The sequence below is a fragment of the Delphinapterus leucas genome, chromosome 8 (genome assembly GCF_059928025.1).
Source record: "Delphinapterus leucas isolate spDelLeu-1000000601 "Yukka" chromosome 8, BTC_Dleu_Yukka2, whole genome shotgun sequence".
NCBI classification, from domain to species: domain Eukaryota; kingdom Metazoa; phylum Chordata; class Mammalia; order Artiodactyla; family Monodontidae; genus Delphinapterus; species Delphinapterus leucas.
In genome coordinates, this window is record NC_143136.1 from 78,063,103 (window position 1) to 78,087,160 (window position 24,058).

The window sequence follows — 24,058 nt, forward strand, 5'->3', positions numbered from 1 at the left end:
TCCCTAAGGAAAATGGGCACCCAATTACCTTTCTAATATGGTACCCCAAAGAGTGCAATAAAAATCTAAGGATTCCCTATGCAGCACCTTGCATTCCCAGAAATCCTCACTGTACTAATTGATTACTTTCACATTATTTAGTAATTCTTCAGAAGTTTTCCCAATCAAATACGGTCAAGCCAGTTAGTTTCCATCAAGAAAAGTCCAGTTCAGGTTTGGGTTTTCAGGACAAGCAAATCAGGTCAAAATCCTGGTGTGTGGTTTCACTCCGTATAAGGTTATGCCAATAATTGGTTTCAGACAATCAGACAATGCACTTCCATGAACTTTTGTGCTGCTAAAGCCAACGCTTTCCAAGTGTCTCACGTAGATAGTAGACAAGGGGAAACTTCAGCTGGTGAAGATGAAAGAAATGCAAGAATCTTTCAACATGCCTAGAGTATCCTAAACAACAAACCACTCCAACTGCTTGCAGATTTGCACTGGCTTCCACCCAACCAGACCTCTTCTACTCAGCCAACTTTATATTGGAAATGATCGCCTTGCCTTGGTATTTGATGGTCAATTTCACATTATTTCAGCAATGCTTAAAGAAATGCTTTCTGACAGTTTGTAGAAATCCTGGCTGCAGCTCATGCCACCATTTTCAGTCAAGAAGAAGTGCCAACAGTATGGGGTTGGACCCTACCAAATGGAATCTAGCTCCTGATCCACAAATATTGGAAAGTATTTGAATTTCCTAAGCTTTGGATGCCCAGCTATATTAAATCACCAACACTTTCACCCCCAATAGGCAAGCCTCATTGTTTTGATCCCAGAGTCCCGATTATCTTATTTCCTTTCAAGGAAAGAGCTGCCAGATTAGGCTAGATAAGAAAAAGAACATCGCATTTTGAACAAAACGTCTGGCTGGCTCTACAGCTGTAGACTTTGTGGAAGTCTCTCACCTTCTCTGGTCCTTAATTCTTTTAATTTGTAAAATGAGGGTCTAGGCAATCCTAAATTTCTCTTCCACTTCTATTTTCATGACACTCTGATCCACTGTTCTATAGCCCATTTTCTGGGACAAGGGTGATTATCAACCTTAGGTTAGAATCAGTTCATCTTCCAAATATTTCATTCTCAAGGTGCCAAACATGTGAAATTATCCTTAAGGAAATGAATATTCTCACCCAGGCTATGGAGCTATAAATTAACCTTGCATTTCTATGACTTAAAAAAGCTTATTCTGAAATAACTGCAGAAAATAACCATTTGAATGGCTTATGCCAAACATACTCAGAAGTAGAAGTAAACTGCTACTTAGGTAATTATTTTACAAAGACGCTGAAAAACAAAAATGTAATATATATGTAAAACTTCATTTCCAATAGACCTATCACAGGGGAAAATTCTAAAAGTTCTAAAGTCTACAGTCTTTCCCTTGCAAATCTCAAAGAATCAAAATCCAGAGGGGTTAAATGATTGCCAGATGTTAAACAGGCACTTTAGGAAGAATTGAAGCTATAAAATAAAATACTGACATCATTCTGCCTTAGAGAGAAACCATCTTATTTGAAGGTACTGTACAATTCTGATTATCTCAGGAGGGAGGGAGTATGTAATGAAGTTGTACTTGGCTTGAGGCAAAGCAACCATGCTGTTGTATGAAAAACTCTTCGAAATGCTTAGTGCAGAGATTCCCCAAACTTTACTTTCCAGTGTGGATTTAGATTTCATGGTCCTAAAATTTGGGGATGTAGGAAGAAGAGACTCAGAATGAAGTATCTAAATGCAAGGGGGTATGTCAAGTGACACCACTCCAGCTTCTGTCCCCTTCTGGCCAGGGAACTGAGAAAAGAATGAAGCAGCTTCAAGTTACCAGGTCAAAGACCTCCAGGGAAGGCTTCAAGATCTTCCAGGATCTCAGTCTACATGACTTGGGGGTTCCTGACTTCCCAGGGAATCACTATACACACACCATCACTGCATGCAAGCAGAGAACTTTACAATTAGTATGAACATCCCAAATCAAGGACTGTCTGTCCTGCTTCTGATTCTTGCACAGTGAGCAATTCAAGAACTAAAACAAAGGTTCCACCCATCTAAACCTCAGTCTCAACTTATAACGAACAGTAAGGAAGCTTAATTCTTTGAATATGATTCAGTCACTTTGTAAAGTGTCCAAAAGCTTTAGAGCTAAAATGTTCAGTGGGCACACTTACCCAATATGGTTGGTTCTTAAAGAAATTTCCAGTTCTCTTAGCACTTGTGTGGACTCTTGAACACGCCGTCTGAATTTCTATAATTCAAGAACACATACTCTCACGAAACATATTTTAGCAAGGGCTGTAACTGCAGCTTACTTGTAATAAGTTTAACAGAATATGAAAATATCTCTGCTTCTAAAGTGGGCTTCTCACACATTTCTTTTTGCAAAGCACACAAATTTTTCTCATCGTAACAGTCAGCTTATGTGAAAGGACTGGGGAAAATGACTTACTTCATATACTAAGTGTCTCTGAGTAAGTAGCTTATTTTTTTCCCTACCCCACAATACAACAATACTCACTGACATACCTATGCTGGGGTCCCAAAAATCACCCGTTTCAATGATGCGCTAGGGGCTCACAGGACTCAGCATACAGTTGTTCTTGCCGCTAGGATTTATTACATCAAAAAGATGCAAGATATAATCAGCTAAAGGGAAAAGGTGCGTGGGGTGAAGTCCAGAGGAAACCAGATACAAGCTTCCAAGAGGATTCGCCCATAGGAGTCATAAATGACAATATTCGTGAAATGCTGTCAACCAGGGAAGCTCATTACACACTTAGTGGCTGGGGATTTTACTGGCTCATCACTTGAGCACTCTCTGCCTAGCACATACCAAAAGTGCAGCCTCCCAAAAGGAAAACCGGCATTCCGCATAAACCATGTAGTTGGCATCAACAGTTTGGGCACAGTGAGTCATTATTATCAGGGAATTCTGGGAACTCTCCCGAAATCCAGGTCCCCAGTCGCCAACCAAGAGCCAAACTTGCAAGCAGGCCTCTCTAAGGTGGCAGTCTCATACCTACTATGCTTGTTCTTTTCTGCATGACCTCACATGGAAGGTCCCTCCTCTAGACACCTCCCTTCTACTTGAGGAATGTCCTTCCTCATTCCCCTGCCTATCAAAATGCCACGTGTCCTTCCAGAACTCCCTCAGGTCTCCCTTGCCCCAATGAATCCTCCTCTGATAGTAAATGTACTCATTTCTCTATCCTCTCGACTCCAAATAATCTCCAAGGGATCACTGGGTTGCACTGCACATGAGTTCTTTGGAACACAATTTCCTACAAAAATATTTCTTTACAGTCACTAAAGTCTTAGGCCAGTCTGGAAGAAGGCCATTTGATGTGCAATGCCTTCTGAGAGGCGTTCTATGCTCTCTGTGCTAGAGACCCAAACCACCTTCAGGTTACACTGTGTTCAGGAAAAGCCTTTGAGAATCCTGGCTCAGGATATTAGGGATCCTTCTCCTCTGCTCCCATGACTGCAGAAGGAACAGGGTCATCCAGCTCCAAAGACAAAGGCATCCAAGGACAGGAAGGACAGGAGGAAGGTTAGAAAGGAGGATTCCGGGATGTGGGGAAAGGAGAGCCCTGTCACAGGCAGGCCCGGGTGCCCCAGGGAAGACTGGACCCCTGCTCAACACTGACAGGTTCCTGCTACCCTCTTCCCTTCTGAAGACCCTTTACTTCTCCACCAGCTGCTTCTCACCAGAGCAAAAAGTCTCAGTTTCCCCGACTGCCACTCCTGAAGCACCCAAACACCTTCTCAGGTGTGTAGCATCCACGATATGTGAAATAAAAGCATCCCTGATGCCATGAAAAAAGAGAGCCACCCCCTCTTTTGTCAAGAAAGGCTTAAGAAACAACAAAGAGTCATCCATAGGTTGGAGGGACATCCAAGCCCAGTGCTTCCTAGAGAGCCTTCCGGCAATGAGGACTGCCAGTGAGGTAGGGTCTATGGCCACACAGCTGAGGAAACCATTTCCAGGTGTGCTGGATGCTCCAGAGGGGCCAGTCCCATGTCAGAGCCACAAGTCTTGGGCTGTCTGCACATGTGGCCTTTAGGAAACGACTCAGCATTCCTAGCTATGCATTATGCATAGTTCTGATTCGTTCCCTGCCGCCTGTGCTGGTTCCCTAACTGAGCCTTATGCTTCCTCAGGGCAAGGTCATCCCTCACATACACTGTGAGCTACAAGGGCACCCAGTGTAGCACGGAGGACCTAACAGCGTGAAAGAGGATCTGCTGAAGGACTAAGAGGCATGTATCAAAACAAAATAACTCAAAACACTGAGATAAGAGAGGCGACAACAATAGCAGATAACAGTTATTAGGCATTTACTACGAGGCACTACACTTTTGCAACTGCAGGAAAACTGAGGTAGAACTAAACTGACTTCGCCCTGTATTCTATTCTCTTGGCAACCGTTTGAATTTCAGCTGGTGGACTTTGGACCGCAGAGAAATCTTGGCATCCACTTCCCTAACACATAAACAACGGCTGCCAACACTCTGCACTCGTACAACGCACCCAGAATGCTTTAAAACACTTCAAAGGGAAATCGTGCGACTGTGGGAACCAGCAAACAAGAGCTGGGTACCACTTATTAGCAGCGTTCGCCCTTCCCCCAGCCCTCTCTGTACACGGCAGGCCCAGGGAGGAGCCCACGGAGACAGCTGAGCCCTGGAGACCTGTATAATAGGGTTTCTTTCACAACTGCAGGGCCCACAGAGGACCAGACTCCTTTTTTCATGGCCTGTCGCCTCTCCCTATGCCAGACATGAGCACATCCCCCCAAAGCACAGACTGAGAGCCTCCTGGTATTAAATAAGGAGACTGGTTTGGAGAGATATCTAATTTAGGCTCTTCCTTCCCTGCCCTACAGGGTTTCACATAAAACTACTTAGAAGAAAATCGAAATAGAAGATGCTTAAGAAATTTTTTAGAAGACAGCAAATTAAGTATCTTCAATTCAATGTGAACAAAAGATTAATGAATGAAGTGCTTGAGGACTCCAGACGCAGTTAAGGGTAAACTGCTCAGCTTAGACTGTCTGGCTAAAATGGAAAGCCTGATTGGAAAGCTCTTTCTCCCTGACTCTAATTCAGCTGAGAATCGTAAACTCATTTTAACTGCAAGCCATGCCTTACTCCAAGCAAAATCTCCTTTTTTCCAGGCTTTAAGCATGACAGTTATGGTGAGTGGAACAGATCATTTCCTACTGCCAGTTCCTGACAGAACTCTTACTAAAGCAGGGATGGTTGATCCAACATCCATTTTATTTTTTTTCTGAAAGCTGAATGACTGATCTTGAAATATGAGGCTCAGGCCAAACACGGCCATTCAGGTGAATACAATCGGCTAGGGCAGAGATTTCAGGAATGAAGGTCAGCCCAGACAGACATCCTTTGTCTTGGGCCTCTTTATGAAGTTATTTGCGAGGAAGCAAAACACTTTCTGAGCAGCTGATTTGTTGTTGTTTTTCATCTTACATTCCCAGGAATAATTGTTCCGAGGAAGAACTGGGACTGGGCCAGGAAGAATCCACCTCTTCTCTCCAACCATCTTCGTCCCCATGGGGCTTGAGGCTGGAGTCTAAGAAGCACTCTCTAGGAGTTTACGTATTTTCCTTTTTTAAAGAATTTGACAAATGTTGAGATAACTGTCAGGGGCTGGGACATTGAGTATACTCTCAGTCTTGTGTACGAATACGGCATTTCTGCCAGACTCAGCTCGGGGTGAGTGTGCCTAATCCTGGGTCTGGGCTGTCCAGCCAGAAGGTTTATGAGTTGGGGGATTTCTGAAAATATTTCTCATACAGAATCTTGCTGCCCCTGTGCAAAAGAAACAGTCTGTTTTTTTTTTTTTCTGGGTTGTGTTTTATGTATATGGGTATGCCTTCCTTTAACCCTCTCTAATGTGATGAAATTGAAAGGTGCTGTATCCTTGGGGAGGGGGACAAGAAAGAAACTAAGAATTAAGCAGCTGTCTCACTTAGCAGGCCTGACAGAAGCTCTTTTAAAAAAAGAAATGTGTGTGCCGTAATTATGAGGAGGGTATTAGGATACTTTGATAGGTACATTCTTAGAAGAGGAGGCTATGTCACATATGGCGCCTAGGCGACAGCAAAGGTCCACAATCCATTTGCATCATCACTCCTAGACTTTATTTCCGCCTGTCTGCATAGTAACTACAGGACAAAGGGCCAGGAAACGTCCAAAAGGAAATAATAGTTGTACTCCTTTACTTGATTTCTTTCGGCGGGGGGTGGGCACATTGTTTAGAATGTAAGCAGAAGATGCAGAAAAAGGAGCTTAAAAAATATATCTCAGAGCCAAGAGCCCTGGAAATAGGAGCTAACTAGGAAAACTGTGCCTTTCTGCTCTCATGAGTCACACGCTGAAACAACAGAGGGAATTCAGCTCAAGATATTTTCAGGGCAGCCTTGAAAGCAGGAGCTGTGGAAGGTCAACCGAAAAACAAGTGCTGTCTGGTGACTAGCCCTTTATCCATCTTGAGCAAGGGTGGCTCTGCCCTGAGACATCCCAGGACTGATCCAGGCCCCAGGGCTGTGCCAGGCTACATGCTTTACCACAAGGCATCAGTTTAAACCAATTGTGTGGCTGCACAAAGCAGGGCTTGTTTGTAAAAGGAGAGAGTCCGCTGAGAATGGAATCAGCTATTCTCTCCTTACCTTCTTGGGGCCAGGGGCACGGCTGGGGCGGGGGAAGCCGCTAAAAGCATCAACACAGGATGTGAGTGCACAGCTGGGATGACAAAGCCCCAGTGATTTTTCAAGGTCTCTGGAAATGCACCAAGGCATGAAAGACAAGTATTCCCTTTGCTAGGCCTGTTTTTCTGGGGGCCTGAACACCTCTGGACTGAACCTACTGCCCTGTGTAACTGCAAATGGCAGCAACTCAATAACCATCAGAGGTACATGACTCCCAACTCAGGAAAGTACTTTTAAACACATTCTCAAGCCAGGATGGCTTTTTTCTTTGTCTTTTCATGTTGTCCAGCTCCAACAACTCCAAGGTTGTTTTCCCAGAGGCTCTGTCTGGCAGAGGCAATAATGGAGAGGAAGGAAGGTCTCCTCCAGGGCAGGAGGATTCTGCCTGCTAATGAGGAAGCAACAACACAAAGTGGAAACAAATCCATCTTACCTTCCGGGTTACAGCTGGATCCAGATAGCCTTTGAGCTTTTGAATATAAGTATGGGGAGGGTTCTTCACCTGGAATCGTTCCTGCAGGAAGCATGAAAGTAAAGTAAAAGCATGAAAGCTCTGAAGGCATGACGGTCAGCCATATTCACACAGATTTATACTGCTGACCCAAAGCCAAAACGCATCTGCCGCACGACCATGGCCCTGCAAAGAGTCACTGGTTTTGAATCTTTACAGTAGATGTTCTTATCCCCTCCCTCTTTGCCTACAAGGAAACTGAAACTCAGAGCAGATCAGTTCTTCCCTAAGATGATGCAGCAAGTCAGGGGTACAAGTAGATTCAAACCCATGTTTGCCCAACTCTAGAGTCTGACCTGCTTTCTCGGTGGGGCTCTGCAGCTCTCTTTCTCAGAATAATGTTCTGCCCAACCTGTGTTCAGGGACCTCTTTTAGCAGGTCTTCCATCTACTGCATATTCTTTGAATATCTTCAGTGTTGGCAAATCTTTTTCTTTTGAATATTTATTTTATCTTTGAAAACACCAAAAATTTGTCTCAAACTAGATAAAACTAATTTGTTTCAAAAATGAGTCTACTGCTCAGAGACTGAGGTGAGTGTGTATTTGTGTGCATGTGTGTGACCATTAAAGTGTTCCTAAGGCAGTTTCCAAATCAGAAGACTTCAAAGTATTGTGAACAAAGGCACAATCATTGAAATAAGCATATTTATATATATATATATATAAACACATATATGCCAAGGTGATATTTGACTGTGGATCTGGGGTGGGGCCCATGAATCTGCATTTCTAACAAGTTTCATGCTGACAATGTGGATGGAGGGACCACACTTTGAGAAACTCATGCCCACGTGTATCAGGTTTTACAGACCATAATGTCCAACGCAGAATAAGCATTAGTAAGCTGGGCAAAATCCAAAGGCCCACACTATAGAATGGTAAGTACTATATTATAGTCATATAATGATATATGACATTCTGATAAAAAAGAACACACTGTATTGCATGGTTCTATGTGGATGGATTGTTGAGACAAAAAAGAACAAATGATTTCTTTCACAAAAGAGGCAAAATTAAATATTAACTGTTAGGGACACATATATAGGTGGTTTACACACACACACACACACACATATATAGGTGGTTTACACACACACACACACACACACACACACACACACACACACACACACACACACACACGAGGTGGGGGAGATTTGCATTAAAATGATAGTCAAGGACCAAGGAGGGGGAAGGGAAATACAGATTGATCCTGGCTGGCAGTGTTCTTTTCTGACCCTAGAAGTAGTTACACAGATGTTGGTTTTATCTTACTTATTATGCTATTCTTAAGTTTCACAACCTTTCCTGTATATACACTATATTTAATACACCAAAAAAGTTTACATAAAGCAGCTCCAAAAGGAAAAAAAGATTTGTCATGAAATCAGGACAATTCTTATCAGGTACTCTTCTGCATACAACTCAAAAAATGTTTTCCTAGTAATTCTTTTTAACCTGATTATTGCTTATGCCAAAATGGAATTTTTTAGTATTTCCCAACACTGACAATTGGCCAGTATGTTAAGTGTTTGTTTATCCCATATAAATTTGTGTTTCTCCAATACAAGGAACCACAACATTCTTCCCAGTCCACTCAAGCCTTGCTCACTTACAGATTTAGAAATGCTTAAGATCATCTTACTATTATCAAAAGATCATCTTGTTAGTGAAAATATATATTTTATTATTGTTTAATACTACTCTAAAATAAAAGAAATTGGCTTAGAGTGAGACACCTATCAATACTTCCCCTTTAGTTAAAAATGATCATGGTAAATTTCATAGTATACAAACTATCTCTCAACGGAGCTGTTTTAAAAAAAGGTCAGCTTATTATTTCTAATTATTCCCCCCAATTTTCTATCCCACAAGCAATTTCTAATTAATGATTCACGCATATTCGACATCTCTGGCGCCATCACTGTGTCTATGAACCAAGTCCTAATTTTTTTAAACAAACACTATCACCTTACTAAGGGATTAGATAGGATGCAATGGCCACAGGGTTTTAGCAATAGCCCAGCTGAGGGCTCAAATAATCACAAAAAGTTCCCAAAAAAATGAACTGACAAGCTATCTAGAAACCAGTTACTATTTTGAGCCCTGTGTATGAAAACAGCTGATGCCAGAGATATATTGGCATATAAATAAAATGCTTTGTACGCGGGCCTCTCACTGCTGTGGCCTCTCCCATTGCGGAGCACAGACTCCGGACACGCATGCCCAGTGGCCATGGCTCACGGGCCCAGCCGCTCCACGGCATGTGGGATCTTCCCGGACCAGGGCACAAACCTGTGTCCCCTGCATCGGCAGGCAGACTTTCAACCACTGCGCCACCAGGGAAGCCCCAATTACCCCAGTTTTTAAAAATCCCATGACGGAGACAACTCACCCTGTGCTCCATTCTACTATAGCAAATACTACCTACCTCTAAATATAAAGTTCCTAACATATGAAACTCAATGAATTTTAACTGTGGCTAATGCAGCATTTGCTTGAGGACCTAAAATTTGAAATCTGTGGACAGTTACTGAGAGATTTCTAATGTTTGTTCTTGCAGGCAATGTCTTCACACCATAAGAGCCGTATTTATTCCTTTAAAAATAACAAAATTTAAGGAATTCCCTGGCAGTCCGAATTCCCTGGCAGTCCAGTGGTTAGGACTCCACGCTTCCACTGCTGGGGGACTGGGTTCGATCCCTGGTCAGGAAACTAAGATCCCGCAGGGCACATGGTGCAGCAAAAAATAAATACATAAATAAATAAAACAAAATGTCGCTGACTAGCATATATAACATATTGACATTCACTCAATTAGTAAAATCCCCCCCCCTTTTTTTTTTTTTTGCTGTACGCGGGCCTCTCACTGTTGTGGCCTCTCCCGTTGCGGAGCACAGGCTCCGGACACGCAGGCTCAGCGGCCATGGCTCACGGGCCCAGCCGCTCCACGGCATGTGGGATCTTTCCAGACCGGGGCACGAACCCATGTCCCCTGCAACGGCAGGCAGACTCTCAACCACTGTGCCACCAGGGAAGCCCTAAAATCCCATTTTTGACAGTCATAAATATAGCTTTCTCTGTTTCTTACTTAAGATTGTGGTCACCCAGAGGGGCTTTCTCAAATAGACACATTTGCTGGTCCTGCTGACTTGATTAATTTCCTTATAATTAATCCCTTGAAATTATGAACAAGGTCTAAATTTAATAAACTCACACTTTTTCAAATGTGCTTAGCATTTGCTGTTGTGTTTTAGGCATTTTTTCTTCATGTGTTTGAGTAACTTACTAGCATATTTCCAAAAAACAGAAAATGAAGAAAACTGATGCTTTAAAACACATCATACATCGTAGCTACTTCTCGAAAAACTGCACCTACCTCCAGGGATTCAAGTGAAACTCTTATGGAGGAAAAATACAAAGCCCCAACGATTTTCCTAAAACTTGGGGGTTGCTTGTCTAATCTCAAAAGGAGCTACTGTTTGAGTTATGAATCCAGCACCCGGCACACCAAACCTTTTCAGTCTGTCTGTCTTCAACATGGCCATTTGGACAACAGAAACATTTGGGGGAATACACTGGAGAATTCCAGCACCTTGCCAAAACACATTTATTTTGAAGAACTCTGGATGGATTACTGGCATTTTACTTATTTAAATTAATAACTTTTTCCTCTAAGTATTAGAATTTTAGATTTTTCACTGAAACCCAAAATTGCCTTGGCTGGCAGATTTCCATCATCCTCACTTCTGGGACCGCTTCATACTCCACGTGCTATTTTCAATAACTAGTTACCTGCTTGTCCAACATCACTGATAAGCATAGCTTAATTAGATTAAGCCCCTAACTTGAGTTAGGTTATACAGAAATATTGTTCTTAGGGATAAATCATGGTGATTTGTCAATAGCGATGGATAAGCCAACTGAAAGAGCTTTAAAAATACAAATTTCTGGGCTTCCCTGGTGGCGCAGTGGTTGAGAGTATGCCTGCCGATGCAGGGGACACAGGTTTGTGTCCCGGTCCAGGAAGATCCCACATGCTGCAGAGTGGCTGGGCCTGTGAGCCATGGCCGCTGAGCCTGCGCATCCGGAGCCTGTGCTCCGCAACGGGAGAGGCCACAACAGTGAGAGACCCGCGTACCGCAAAAAAAAATAAAATAAAATACAAATTTCGTTCAAACTATCTAATCATACAGCATCACCACCACTCTGACCTCTTGCCATTTATATCTTTGTGTGACCAAACTTTCTTCATGAAATGTTTCTGGATGAGAAATAAAAATGGCTCTGAGGGTTTCAATTGTTCTCCAAAAACATTCAAAGAACCAAGCCCAAAGCCATTTCTTAACATTCAGGACACTATGCTGACAAACTGCACTGAAAGAAGCGTGGGAGGAAAGAGAGGGGAGAACAGACCTTAAAATCTTCATGAAGCATCTGTGTCATTTGCAAACAGTTTAATAAATTAGTGTTAGGAATTCAATTTGTCTGGTAACGAACAGAAAACTTCTTCTCATTGCTAAAAGCGACTTAATTTATACAAGCCCAGGAGCACAATTACCCTTTCATCTGGGGCAGCACTTCTTGTTTCTCAAAGATTATTATCTTTTACTAACAGTTTAGCATATACTTTAGGCCCCTTAACTTACTCAAGCGTCCCTATCTGCCAAGTAGATGTTAAACTCCATTTTACAGATGAGGAAACTGAGGCTCAGAGTGTAAATGACTTGCCTTAAATCTCAAACACACACACATATACACACCGACACCCCCCCACCCCTGATCAAGGATTAAAGCTCAAGTTTTCTGACTCTCTAATCCTTGTTCTTTTCATTACACTATAATAAGTGTACTGATCTTGCTTTAGATAGAGTTTTTATTTTTTTAAACATCTTTATTGAAGTATAATTGCTTTAAATGGTGTGTTAGTTTCTGCTGTATAACAAAGTGAATCAGCTATACATATACATATACCCCCATATCTCCTCCCTCTTGCACCTCCCTCCCACCCTCCCTATCCCACACTCTAGGTGGTCACAAAACACTGAGCTGATCTCCCTGTGCCATGCGGCTGCTTCCCACTAGCTATCTATGTTACATTTGGTAGTATATATATGTCAATGCTACTCTCTCACTTCGTTCCAGCTTACCCTTCCCCCTCCCCGTGCCCTCAAGTCCATTCTCTATGTCTGCATCTTTATTCCTGTCCTGCCCCTATATTCATCAGTACCATTTTTTTTTCTTAGATTCCATATATATGTGTTAGCATACGGTATTTGGTTTTTTCTCTTTCTGACTTTTTTCACTCTGTATGACAGACTCTAGGTCTATACACCTCACTACAGATAAGTCAATTTCCCTTCTTTTTATGTCTGAGTAATACTCCACTGTATATGTGTGCCACATCTTTTTTATCTATTCATCTCTCAATGGATACTTAAGTTGCTTCCATGTCCTGGCTATTGTAAATAGAGCTGCAATGAACACTGTGGTACATGACTCTTTTTGAATTATGGTTTTCTCAGGGTATATGCCCAGTAGTGGGATTGCTGGGTCATATGGTAGTTCTACGTGTAGTTTTTTAAGGAACCTCCATAATGTTCTCCACAGTTGCAGATTTTTGATGATGGCCATTCTGACTGGTGTGAGATGATATATCATTGTAGTTTTGATTTGCATTTCTCTAATGATTAGTGATGTTGGGCATCCTTTCATGTGTTTGTTGGCGATCTGTATGTCTTCTCTGGAAAAATGTCTATTTAGGACTTCTGCCCTTTTTTGAATTGGGTTGTTTGTTTTTTTGATATTGAGCTGCATGAGCTGCTTGTAAATTTTGGAGATTACTCCTATGTCAGTTGCTTCATTTGCAAATATTTTCTCCTATTCTGAGGATTGTCTTTTCGTCTTGTTTATAGTTTCCTTTGCTGTGCAAAAGCTTTGAAGTTTCATTAGGTCTCATTTGTTTATTTTTGTTTTTATTTCCATTTCTCTAGGAGGTGGGTCAAAACGGATCTTGCTGTGGTACATGGCATAGAGTGTTCTGCCAATGTTTTCCTCTAAGAGTTTTATAGTGTCTGGCCTATATTTAGGTCTTTAATCCATTTTGAGTTTATTTTTGTGTATGGTGTTAGGAAGTGTTTTAATTTCATTCTTTTAGATGTAGCTGTCCAGTTTTCCCAGCACCACTTACTGAAGAGGCTGTCTTTTCTCCACTGTATACTCTTGCCTCCTTTATCAAAGATAAGGTGACCAGATGTGCATGGGTTTATGTCTGGGCTTTCTGTCCTGTTCCATTGACCATTGACCTGTATTTCTGTTTCTGTGCCAGTACCATACTGTCTTGATTACTGTAGCTTTGTAGTATAGTCTGAAGTCAGGGAGCCTGATTCCTCCAGCTCCATTTTCCTTTCTCAAGATTGTTTTGGCTATTCGGGGTCTTTTGTGTTTCCATACAAATTGTGAAATTTTTTGTTCTAGTTCTGTGAAAAATGCCATTGGTAGTTTGATAGGGATTGCACTGAATCTATAGATTGCTCTGGGTAGTATAGTCATTTTCACAATGTCGATTCTTCCAATCCAAGAACATGGTATATCTCTCCATCTATTTATATCGTCTTTAATTTCTTTCATTAGTGTCTTATAGTTTTCTGCATACAGGTCTTTGGTCTCCTTAGGTAGGTTTATTCCTAGGTATTTTATTCTTTTGGTTGCAGTGGTAAACAGGAGTATTTCCTAATTTCTCTTTCAGATTTTGTCATTAGTGTATAGAAATGCAAGAGATTTCTGTGTGTTCATTTTGTATCCTGCTACTTTACCAAATTCATTGATTAGCTCTAGTAGTTTTCTGGTAGCATCTTTAGGATTCTCTATGTATAGTACCATGTCATCTGCAAACAGTGACAGTTTTACTTCTTCTTTTCCAATTTGGATTCCTTTTATTTCTTTTTCTTCTCTGACTGCTGTGGCTCCAACCTCCAAAACTATGTTGAACAGTGGTGACAGGGGGCAACATTGTGTTGCTCCTGATCTTAGAGGAAATGGTTTCAGTTTTTCACCATTGAGAACAATGTTGGCTGTGGGTTTGTCATATATGACCTTTATTATGTTGAGGTAGGTTCCCTCTAGGCTTACTTTCTGGCGAGTTTTTATCATAAATGGGTGTTGAATTTTGTCAAAAGCTTTTTCTGCATCTATTGAGATGATCATATGGTTTTTATCCTTCAGTGTGTTAATATGGTATATCCCATTGATTGATTTGCATATATTGAAGAATCCTTGCATTCCTTTGATAAACCCGACTTGATCATGGTGTATAAGACTTTTAATATGCTGTTGGATCCTGTTTGCTAGTATTTTGTTGAGGATTTTTGCATCGATGTTCATCAGTGATACTGGCCTGTAGTTTTCTTTTTTGGGGACATCTTTGTCTGGTTATGGTATCATGATGGTGGCCTCGTAGAATGAGTTTGGGAGTGTTCCTCCCTCTGCTATATTTTGGAAGAGTTTGAGAGGGATAGGTGTTAGCTCTTCTCTAAATGTTTGATAGAATTCACCTGTGAAGCCATCTGGTCCTGGGCTTTTGTTTGTTGGAAGATTTTTTTTTTTTTTTTTTTTTTTTTTTTTGCGGTACACAGGCCTCTCCCGTTACGGAGCACAGGCTCCAGACGTGCAGGCTCAGAGGCCGTGGCTCACGGTCCTAGCCGCTCTGCGGCATGTGGGATCTTCCCAGACCGGGGCACGAACCCGTGTCCCCTGCATCGGCAGGCGGACTCTGAACCACTGCGCCACCAGGGAAGCCCTGTTGGAAGATTTTTAATCACCGTTTCAATTTCAGTGCTTGTGATTGGTCTGTTTATATTTTCTATTTCTTCCTGGTTCAGTCTCGAAAGGTTGTGCTTTTCTAAGAATTTGTCCATTTCTTCCAGGTTGTCCATTTTATTGGCATATAGTTGCTTGTAGTAATCCCTCATGATCCTTTGTATTTCTTCAGGTTCAGTTGTTACTTCTTTTTCATTTCTAATTCTGTTGATGTGAGTTTTCTCCCTTTTTTTCTTGATGAGTTTGCTGAAGGTTTATCAATTTTGTTTACCTTCTCAAAGAACCAGCTTTTAGTTTTATTGATCTTTCCTATCGTTTCCTTCATTTCTTTTTCATTTATTTCTGATCTGATATTTATGATTTCTTTCCTTCTGCTAACTTTGGGGTTTTTTTGTTCTTCTTTCTCTAATTGCTTTAGGTGTAAGGTTAGGTTGTTTGAGATTTTTCTTGTTTCTTGAGATAGAATCATATTGCTATAAACGTCCCTGTTAGAACTGCTTTTGCTGCATCCCACAGGTTTTCGGTCATCGTGTTTTCATTGTCATTTGTTTCTAGGTATTTTTTGATTTCCTCTTTGATTTCTTCAGTGATCTCTTGATTATTTGATAGCATATTGTTTAGCCTCCGTGTGTTTGTATTTTTTACAGATTTTTTCCTGTAATTGATATCTAGCCTCATAGCGATGTGGTCGGAAAGGATACTTGATATGATTTCAATTTTCTTAAATTTACCAAGCCTTGATTTGTGACCCAAGATATGATCTATCCTGGACAATGTTCCATGAGCACTTAAGAAAATGCATTCTGTTGTTTGGGGATGGAATGTCCTATAAATATCAATTAAGTCCATCTTGTTTAATGTGTCATTTAAAGCTTTTGTTTCCTTATTTATTTTCATTTTGGATGATGTGTCCATTGGTGAAAGTGGGGTGTTAAAGTCCCTACTATTATTGTGTTACTCTCGATTTCCCCTTTTATGGCTGTTAGCATTTGCCTTATGTATTGAGGTGCTCCTATATTGGGTGCATAAATATTTACAATTGTTATATTGTCTTCTTGGATTGATCCCTTGATCATTATGTAGTGTCCTTCTTTGTCTGTTGTAATAGTCTTTATTTTAAAGTCTACTTTGTCTGATATGAGTATTGCTACTCCAGCTTTCTTTTGATTTCCATTTGCATGGAATATCTTTTTCCATCCCCTCACTTTCAGTCTGTATGTGTCCCTAGGTCTGAAGTAGGTCTCTTGTAGACCACATATAGGCGGGTCTTGTTGTATCTATTCAGCCAGGCTATGTCTTTTGGTTGGAGCATTTAATCCATTTACATTTAAGGTAATTATCGATATATATGTTCCTATTACCATTTTCTTAATTGTTTTGGGTTTGTTTTTGTAGGTCTTTTTCTTCTCTTGTGCTTCCTGCCTATAGAAATTCCTTTAGCATTTGTTGTAAAGCTGGTTTGGTGGTGCTGATTTTCTTAACTTTTGCTTGTCAGTAAAGGTTTTAATTTCTCCATCAAATCTGGATGAGATTCTTCTTGGGTAGAGTAATCTTGGTCACAGTTTTTTCCCTTTCATCACTTTAAATATGTCCTCCCACTCCCTTCTGGCTTGCAGAGCTTCTGCTGAAAGATCAGCTGTTAACCTTATGGGGATTCCCTTGTATGTTATTTGTTGCTTTTCTCTTGCTGCTTTTAATATTTTTTTTGTATTTAATTTTTGACAGTTTGATTAATATCTGTCTTGGCATGTTTCTCCTTGGATTTATCCTGTATGGGACTCTCTGTGCTTCCTGGACTTGATTGACTATCTCCTTTCCCATGTTAGGGAAGTTTTCAACTATACTCTCTTCAAATATTTTCTCAGACCCTTTCTTTTTCTTTTCTCTTTCTGGGATCCCTATTATTCGAATGTTGGTGCATTTAATGTTGTCCCAGAGGTCTCTGAGACTGTCCTCAATTCTTTTCATTCTTCTTTCTTTATTCTGCTCTGTGGTAGTTATTTCCACTATTTTATCTTCCAGGTCATATATCCGTTCTTCTGCCTCAGTTTTTCTGCTATTGATTCCTTCTAGAGAATTTTTAATTTCATTTATTGTGTTGTTCATCATTGTTTGTTTGCTCTTTAGTTCTTCTAGGTCCTTGTTAAACGTTTCTTGTATTTTCTCCATTCTATTTCTAAGATATGGATTATCTTTACTATCATTACTCTGAATTGTTTTTCAGGTAGACTGCTTATTTCCTCTTCATTTGTTTGGTCTGGTGGGTTTTTACCTTGCTTCTTCATCTGCTGCATATTTCTCTGTCTTCTCATTTTGTTTAACTTACTGTGTTTGGGGTCTCCTTTTCACAGGCTACAGGTTCATAGTTCCCATTGTTTTTGGTGTCTTCCCCCAGTGGGTGAGGTTGCTTCAGTGGCTTGTGTAGTCTTCTTGGTGGAGGGGATTGGTGCCTGTGTTCTGGTGGGTGGGGCTGGATCTTGTCCTTCTGGTGGGCAGGGCCACGTCCAGTGGTGTGTTCTGGGGTGTCTGTGAACTTAGTATGACTTTAGGCAGCCTCTCTGCTAATGGGTGGGCTTGTGTTCCTGTCTTGCTAGTTGTTTGGCATGGGGCGTCCAGCACTGGAGCCTGCTGGCCATTGGGTGGAGCTGGGTCTTAGTGTTGAGATGGAGATCTCTGGGGGAGCTCTTGTCAATTGATATTATGTGGGGCTGGGAGGTCTCTGGTAGTCCAATGTCCTGGACTCAGCTCTCCCACCTCGGAGGCTCAGGCTTGACACTGGCCAGAGGACCAAGACCCTGGCTAGCCACATTGCTCAGAAGAAAAGGAAGAAAATAAAGGAAAAAAAAAAAGAACAGATAGAACCCCAAAGCAAATGGTAAAAGCAAAACTCTGACATGTCACCCTCCACACGGAAAAATCCTTTCTTTGTGTGAATAAAGGTGGCCTTCGAGGTCCAGGTTTTAGAGAACTGTCTCCCAGTCCCAAGGACAGTCACGGCTTCAGCCAGTGGGGGCCCCCTCCAGAGCCGGCAGCCTCAGTGAGGCCACCCTCCCCTTGGGCTCTGGGGCAGCTCGGTGACGGCGGAGGGGAGAGACCCCAAGCCAGGAGTTCCAGCCTAGAGTAAGTTTTTAAAAGACAAAAAACATGTTCTACTTTTCCTTGAGTCTCAGTATGTAGATGAATACTCAGCACCCAGTCCTTAATAATGTTCAAAGAATTAAACTTCTTTTAAATGTCATATACAAGTCACTTCTCACATAGATTATGAGTAAGTTTTTAAAGTTTAAAAGTACTCAGAGAGACTGTAAACACTCTGTACAAGGCATACACCCAGTGGATTCTGTGCTAGATATGTCAGCCAAACTACTATCATAGTGAAAGGACATTTGCTGATAAGCTTGTGTTGTACCTCTCACGGCTCTGAAACTGCCTAGTGCCTCCCATAATTATACATTTCTCATTAACTCAATCCACTAAGGCTTACATCAGCCTCCCCTCTCCCCACTGGCCACTAGGAAAGTCACTCTGCCTATACACAGGCCAGCCCTGCAGATAAGGAAAAAAACAAAGCATTGATTGGATTCCATTTAATGACCAAGGTTCAAATCTACTGCAACTCAAATTAGAAAACCAGGCCATTCATGTAATGACCTATATGGGAAAAGAATCTAAAAAAGAGTGGATATATGTATAACTGATTCACTTTCCTGTACAGCAGAAACTAACAAAACATTGTAAATCAACTATACTCAACTAAAAATTTTAAAAAAGAACAGAAAAAAAGAAAACCAGGCCATTCTTTTCTTTCTTTTTTTTTTTTTTTTTTTTTTTTTTGCGGTACGTGGACCTCTCACTGTTGTGGCCTCTCCCGTTGCGGAGCGCAGGGTCAGCGGCCATGGCTCACAGGCCGAGCCGCTCTGCGGCATGTGGGATCTTCCCAGACCAGGGCACGAACCCGTGCCCCCTGCATCGGCAGGCAGATTCTCAACCACTGCGCCACCAGGGAAGCCCCCAGGCCATTCTTAAAAGGAGCTTAAATGAAGGGCTGTGACAGGGAAGTGCTAGATTTGTTGGGCAAGTCACAGTACATGGAACTCTTCAGCTATGCTACAACATGGCCTTCTCTATGAGACACAGGCAGACTCAGTCTTGGTTCCTTTCTGACCAGCTGAACTGTTTCTCTGGGGCCTCCCTCCACACCCCCCTTTCCCCACCTAAATCTAATAAACTTTGTCACTGAAAGCGTTTTTGCATAAAGGTTTGGAACTGGACATTCCACTCACCTAGCACAACATTTCTGATCCTTTGCGTCCTCTCTATCCATGTGTATAATTACAGGAGAAATTACTTAACTGAGGTTAATTTGGCATTGGCTGGACTTACAACAAGCATGTCATAAGCATTTCTGCTCCATAAATTCTATTTGGATAAGCAGCTCCAAAATCAAACAGAATTTCATTTAAGTTTATCTTATATCTTCATATTCTGAGGTTTAAGAAAAGAAATTATAGTGAGTCTCTGGGAAATGAATGGCTTGTGGGGGACACACTTAGTGTTGAGTTTCTTCCCTGTTTGGGAAAGTCACAGGGTCACTGGCTCTATTTCAATAGTGGATTAAGCAAAGCCACACAAACTGCTTCAACACCCTTAGGGATGAATTAGACGTCACCATCATTATACCATTACTAATGTTTCATTATTCTGCTCTGTAATAAATTTAGATGGTGAAAATTCAAAGGGCTTTGCTTTTGTGCACATAAGCTCACTAAGCTTGATTTTTCTTCCTAGAAGCTGACAGTAGTTGGCCTTCCTTTGCCAAGGCTGAGTAAGCAAACTGTTGTCTCTAAATGAGCTCTAATTACAACCAGCATCATTGCCATTAGTGAGTACTAATTTGCAGGACTTAGCTTGGTGCTAAATGCTCTTCAGAGCTACACTGACAGGAATAATCTATGTCCTCCAAGGGTTTACCCTCTAAAATGGAGAACGCTGACAAGAGTAGATGAAGAGGAGGAAAGACAAAAATAAAATATTGCATTAATATTGTATATAGACAGAAGTGAAGTGATTTACACAATATAGCAGAGGCCAGGAAAGAGTGCATGTGTGGGAGGAGGAGGTGCCAAGACCAGAAACCAGGTTCCTAAGCAGGGAAACTGAGGTTAGCCATAACATCTCAGCTCTCACAGCAGCAACAACTTATACACATGAAGAAAATGTATGCAAACAGAGCCAGATTCCCCCAAGGAATTGAGAGTACCAAAGTCCCCAAGGGAATGCATATTCCATGTTTCCTAAAAAGAAAAAAACAAATTCTGACACTTTGGAAAGGCTGCCAGATGACTACCCCACCTACAGAAAGTATGAATATGAAAGAAGAGGACAATGAAGAGAAAATGAAGAAAAAGTATTAAGACTCTACCTACTTATAACAATTGATGGCCAAGAAAGCACGTTCAGATGGGATTCTAATTTTGTCTAACGACCACCAGAGGCAGCTAGTGCCAGCTGTGCTACTATTTAGAAGGATCCCTGTGGTTATTATTGGATGAAAACATTCTACTAGACAAGTCCCTGCCTCTGAACATCTTAAATCTTGCTATCACATTTAGGTGTCCTGTTTCCAGGCACTAACATGAAAAATATCAAGGTGAAAAAAAAAAAATTTTTGTTTTTGGTCATTTCATTCTTCCATTCATCCAGAACACATTATGCAAGACACCATGTAAAAAGCACAAAACGAAACTAATTCGATGCCAAAGCATTAAATCTCATCTCTGAGATACAACAGACATTTATGTAATACAAAGCAGAATATGATAAGAGCCATATGGGATCCTCTGGAAGTTCAAAGAAAGGTAAGGCTCTTTCCAACCGAGATGATCAAAGGAACTTCCCTGAAGAAACTGGCTTTTGAATTGTGTTTTGAAGGACAGGCAGCATATAGATATCCTGGGACAGTGTGAGAGGCAGGAGTCAGAGACTTCCAGATGGGGGAACATGGGAACAAAGGCAGAGAAGCACAGGGCATGTGCCAGCAACTTCAAGGCTTTAGCTGGGTTCCAGTAACACAGTTTATGAAAGGCAATGGCACAAAAGGATCTAAACAGTAAGTTGGAAAGGACAAAGGCAGATGTCAAATAATAAGCTAATGCATACAGAACAGACAACAGGGAGTCAATGAGGAGTTTTGAATAGTGGAAGAGCATACAGTTAATACCATGTGACTCCCCTTTCTCCGTTCCCAACTTTATAAGCTGGCCATTTCTGCACTTAAGACTAGTGCAGAAAAATCAGCATGTCAGATGCATTCCACAGCCACAGTTTCTTGGAGGGCCGTGAAGCATTCTTCAGCTCTGAATATGAAATCATTTTCCTAGTCTGAGAGGAGAGGACAACTTTCCAAGTGTTCCATTACAGCTCTCAGACTGAAAATAACTTTTGATGAGACTTTTCCAAACGATTTCCTTTATTTAGACTAGCAAAAGTCTCTTCTAGTTCAACAGGTCTTTCCTAATCAAAACATCCTATAATTCATTCTTTAATATTAATTTGGCTTCTTTAATCCTATTCATAGTTCATCATTTTCCCCTATTTAAAGTGTTTTAATTGAATTTGTTGAATTTTTAAGGAAGGAAGCCATACTAATAAAGTTAAACTAAAACAGCCTTCCACAGCAAGGATGATGAGTTAAATATCCAAGTGTTAAAACAACATAAAGTAGTATTTGTATTAATTACCTAGTCGAAATTCTTGGCTACTACACCTTAATAAATAATTTAAATTATTTTCTGAAAGATAATGTCAAAGGTCAACCTCAGTCTAGCCTGTATACCTTAAACTGGCTACATGATTCTTCATTTCCTGTAACAGCATTCCCAAGTTTACAGAAGATGCTCATACAGTAAAGTTTATTTCAAACAGCATCACCAAGTTGTCTGGGTCAGCTCAGGCAATTTAGTTGTTTTAAGGGGGGTTCGGGGGATCTGTAATTCCGTTTGTATTACCAGGCAGGAAGGCAGGCAATGCGATGTTCATTCTGGCAAAAGATAACCTAAACTCTTCATATCAGACTGAGCCCCAGGCCTCTTGCTCTAGCTGCTAATGCCGAATAGCATTTCTGAGAGAGCATTTATATCAAGCTGCCAAAAAGGATTCCTTTAAAAAGGAATAATTCCCTCCTTGTTTAGCTAACCTTCTCCCCATTTTCTGTCCCTCTCTCAGTCCCTGTGGGATAAGCCAGCATCTTTTCTCCTCACTATAAAAATTGTATGACAAAGGGAAAGTCTGGAAGAGGAAAGATGTAAACTCACTTCTGGGTTCAGACTCAATTTTCCTTGTCTCCAGAGATACTAAACTCTAGAAAGCTCAACATATAGAGAGTTGGCATCTGCTCCTCTCATTGCTTCTCCAGCGTTTTAGAATCAAGAAATTGGAGGCCTGGAGTAAGTCTTAATGGAAGAGAAACTTGCTTTCTGGAGGGAAACTAAAACTTGTCTTCTTTTTAATAGCAACTAACTCAGGTTTGGCAACTTCAAGAAAAGGACAACAGTCCCTTTAAAATCTCAAGGAGATTCTGAAGAACCTAGAGGCAGGACAGGAATAAAGGTGCAGAAGTACAGAATGGACTTGAGGGCTTGGGGAGTGGGAGAAGGGTAAGCTGGGACATAGTGAGAGAGTGGCATGGACATATATACACCACCAAACGTAAAATAGATAGCTAGTGAGAAGCAGCCACAGGGAGATCAGCTCGGTGCTTTGTGTCCACCTACAGGGGTGAGATAGGGAGGGTGGGAGGGAGACACAAGAGGGAGGAGATATGGGGATATATGTGTATGTATAGCTGATTCACTTTGTTATACAGCAGAAACTAACACGCCATTGTAAAGCAATTATACTCCAATAAAGATGTTAAAAAAAAAATCTCAAGGAGAAGATAACTCAGAGACAATTTTTTTTTAATTTGGCAAGAATGCATGTCCCAAAGCCAATTCATGCCTGGCTTGGCCCCCTGCTGGAACTCAGAACAGACTGATACTATCAACCATTTAGAGTCCTTTCCAGACTCCAAGTATCACAGGAGGTATCTGTTTTGGGAGAACTCAGACCCATACCCTCTCTCACTTTACTCTTTGCTTTCCCTCACCTATACAACTAAATGCTTATTCAATGAATAAATTAATGAATACATAAATAAAGGCAAGGTTTTGTTTGTTTGTTTGTTTTTTGCGGTATGCGGGCCTGTCACTGTTGTGACCTCTCCCGTTGTGGAGCATAGGCTCTGGACGCGCAGGCTCAGCGGCCATGGCTCACGGGCCTAGCTGCTCCAGGCATGTGGGATCTTCCAGGACCGGGGCACGAACCTGTGTCCCCTGCATCAGCAGGTGGACTTTCAACCACTGCACCACCAGGGAAGCCCAAGGCAAGTTTTAAAATTGAATACAATCTAAAACAAATGAAACTATCAGACTATCAAAATTGGTAATCATAGCAGAGACTAGCTGTTTACTAACACTTTCTTCTCTTTCCTGGGTGTTCAGCTAGCCTACATTTCTCATCCTCCTTGGCAGGCCTAGCTAAAAAAATAAGACTATAACACATGCCACTTTCAAACCTGGCCCAAAAAACTCTCCAGGTGTGCACCTGCATTTTCTTTCTTCCTTTGATTGCAAAGCTGAAACTTTATGTTGAAAACAGCCTCAAGTGGATCCCTGATTAATTCTGTGTAATTTAACCCCCAATGATCAACAATACCAACTTGGATTGTTATGTGAACGACAAGCTTGTTTTGTAAATCATTATGTGTCTTGGCATCTATAGTGGGTTGAATGGTGTCCCCCCAACCCAAAATATTTGTCCATGTCCTAACCCCTGAACCAGTGAATGTGACCATATTTGGAAAAAAGGGTCTTTGTGGATACAATGAAGTTAAGGATCTTGAGATGAGATCACCCTGGAGTA

At 41.3% G+C, this 24,058-nt stretch overlaps 1 protein-coding gene across 6 annotated transcripts in view; it reads right to left on the minus strand.

The window, feature by feature from the left end:
• Positions 1 to 24,058, minus strand: part of FMNL2 (formin like 2) — a 310,739-nt gene that overhangs the window by 102,202 nt on the left and 184,479 nt on the right. For all 6 annotated transcript variants that reach the window (XM_022569727.3, XM_022569730.2, XM_089916816.1 and 3 more), the window contains exons 3-4: positions 7,201 to 7,281; positions 2,205 to 2,281 (exon numbers count right to left, since the gene is read on the minus strand). In XM_022569727.3, the coding sequence (XP_022425435.2) occupies positions 2,205 to 2,281; positions 7,201 to 7,281 (158 nt within the window). The remainder of the gene's footprint in view (positions 1 to 2,204; positions 2,282 to 7,200; positions 7,282 to 24,058) is intronic.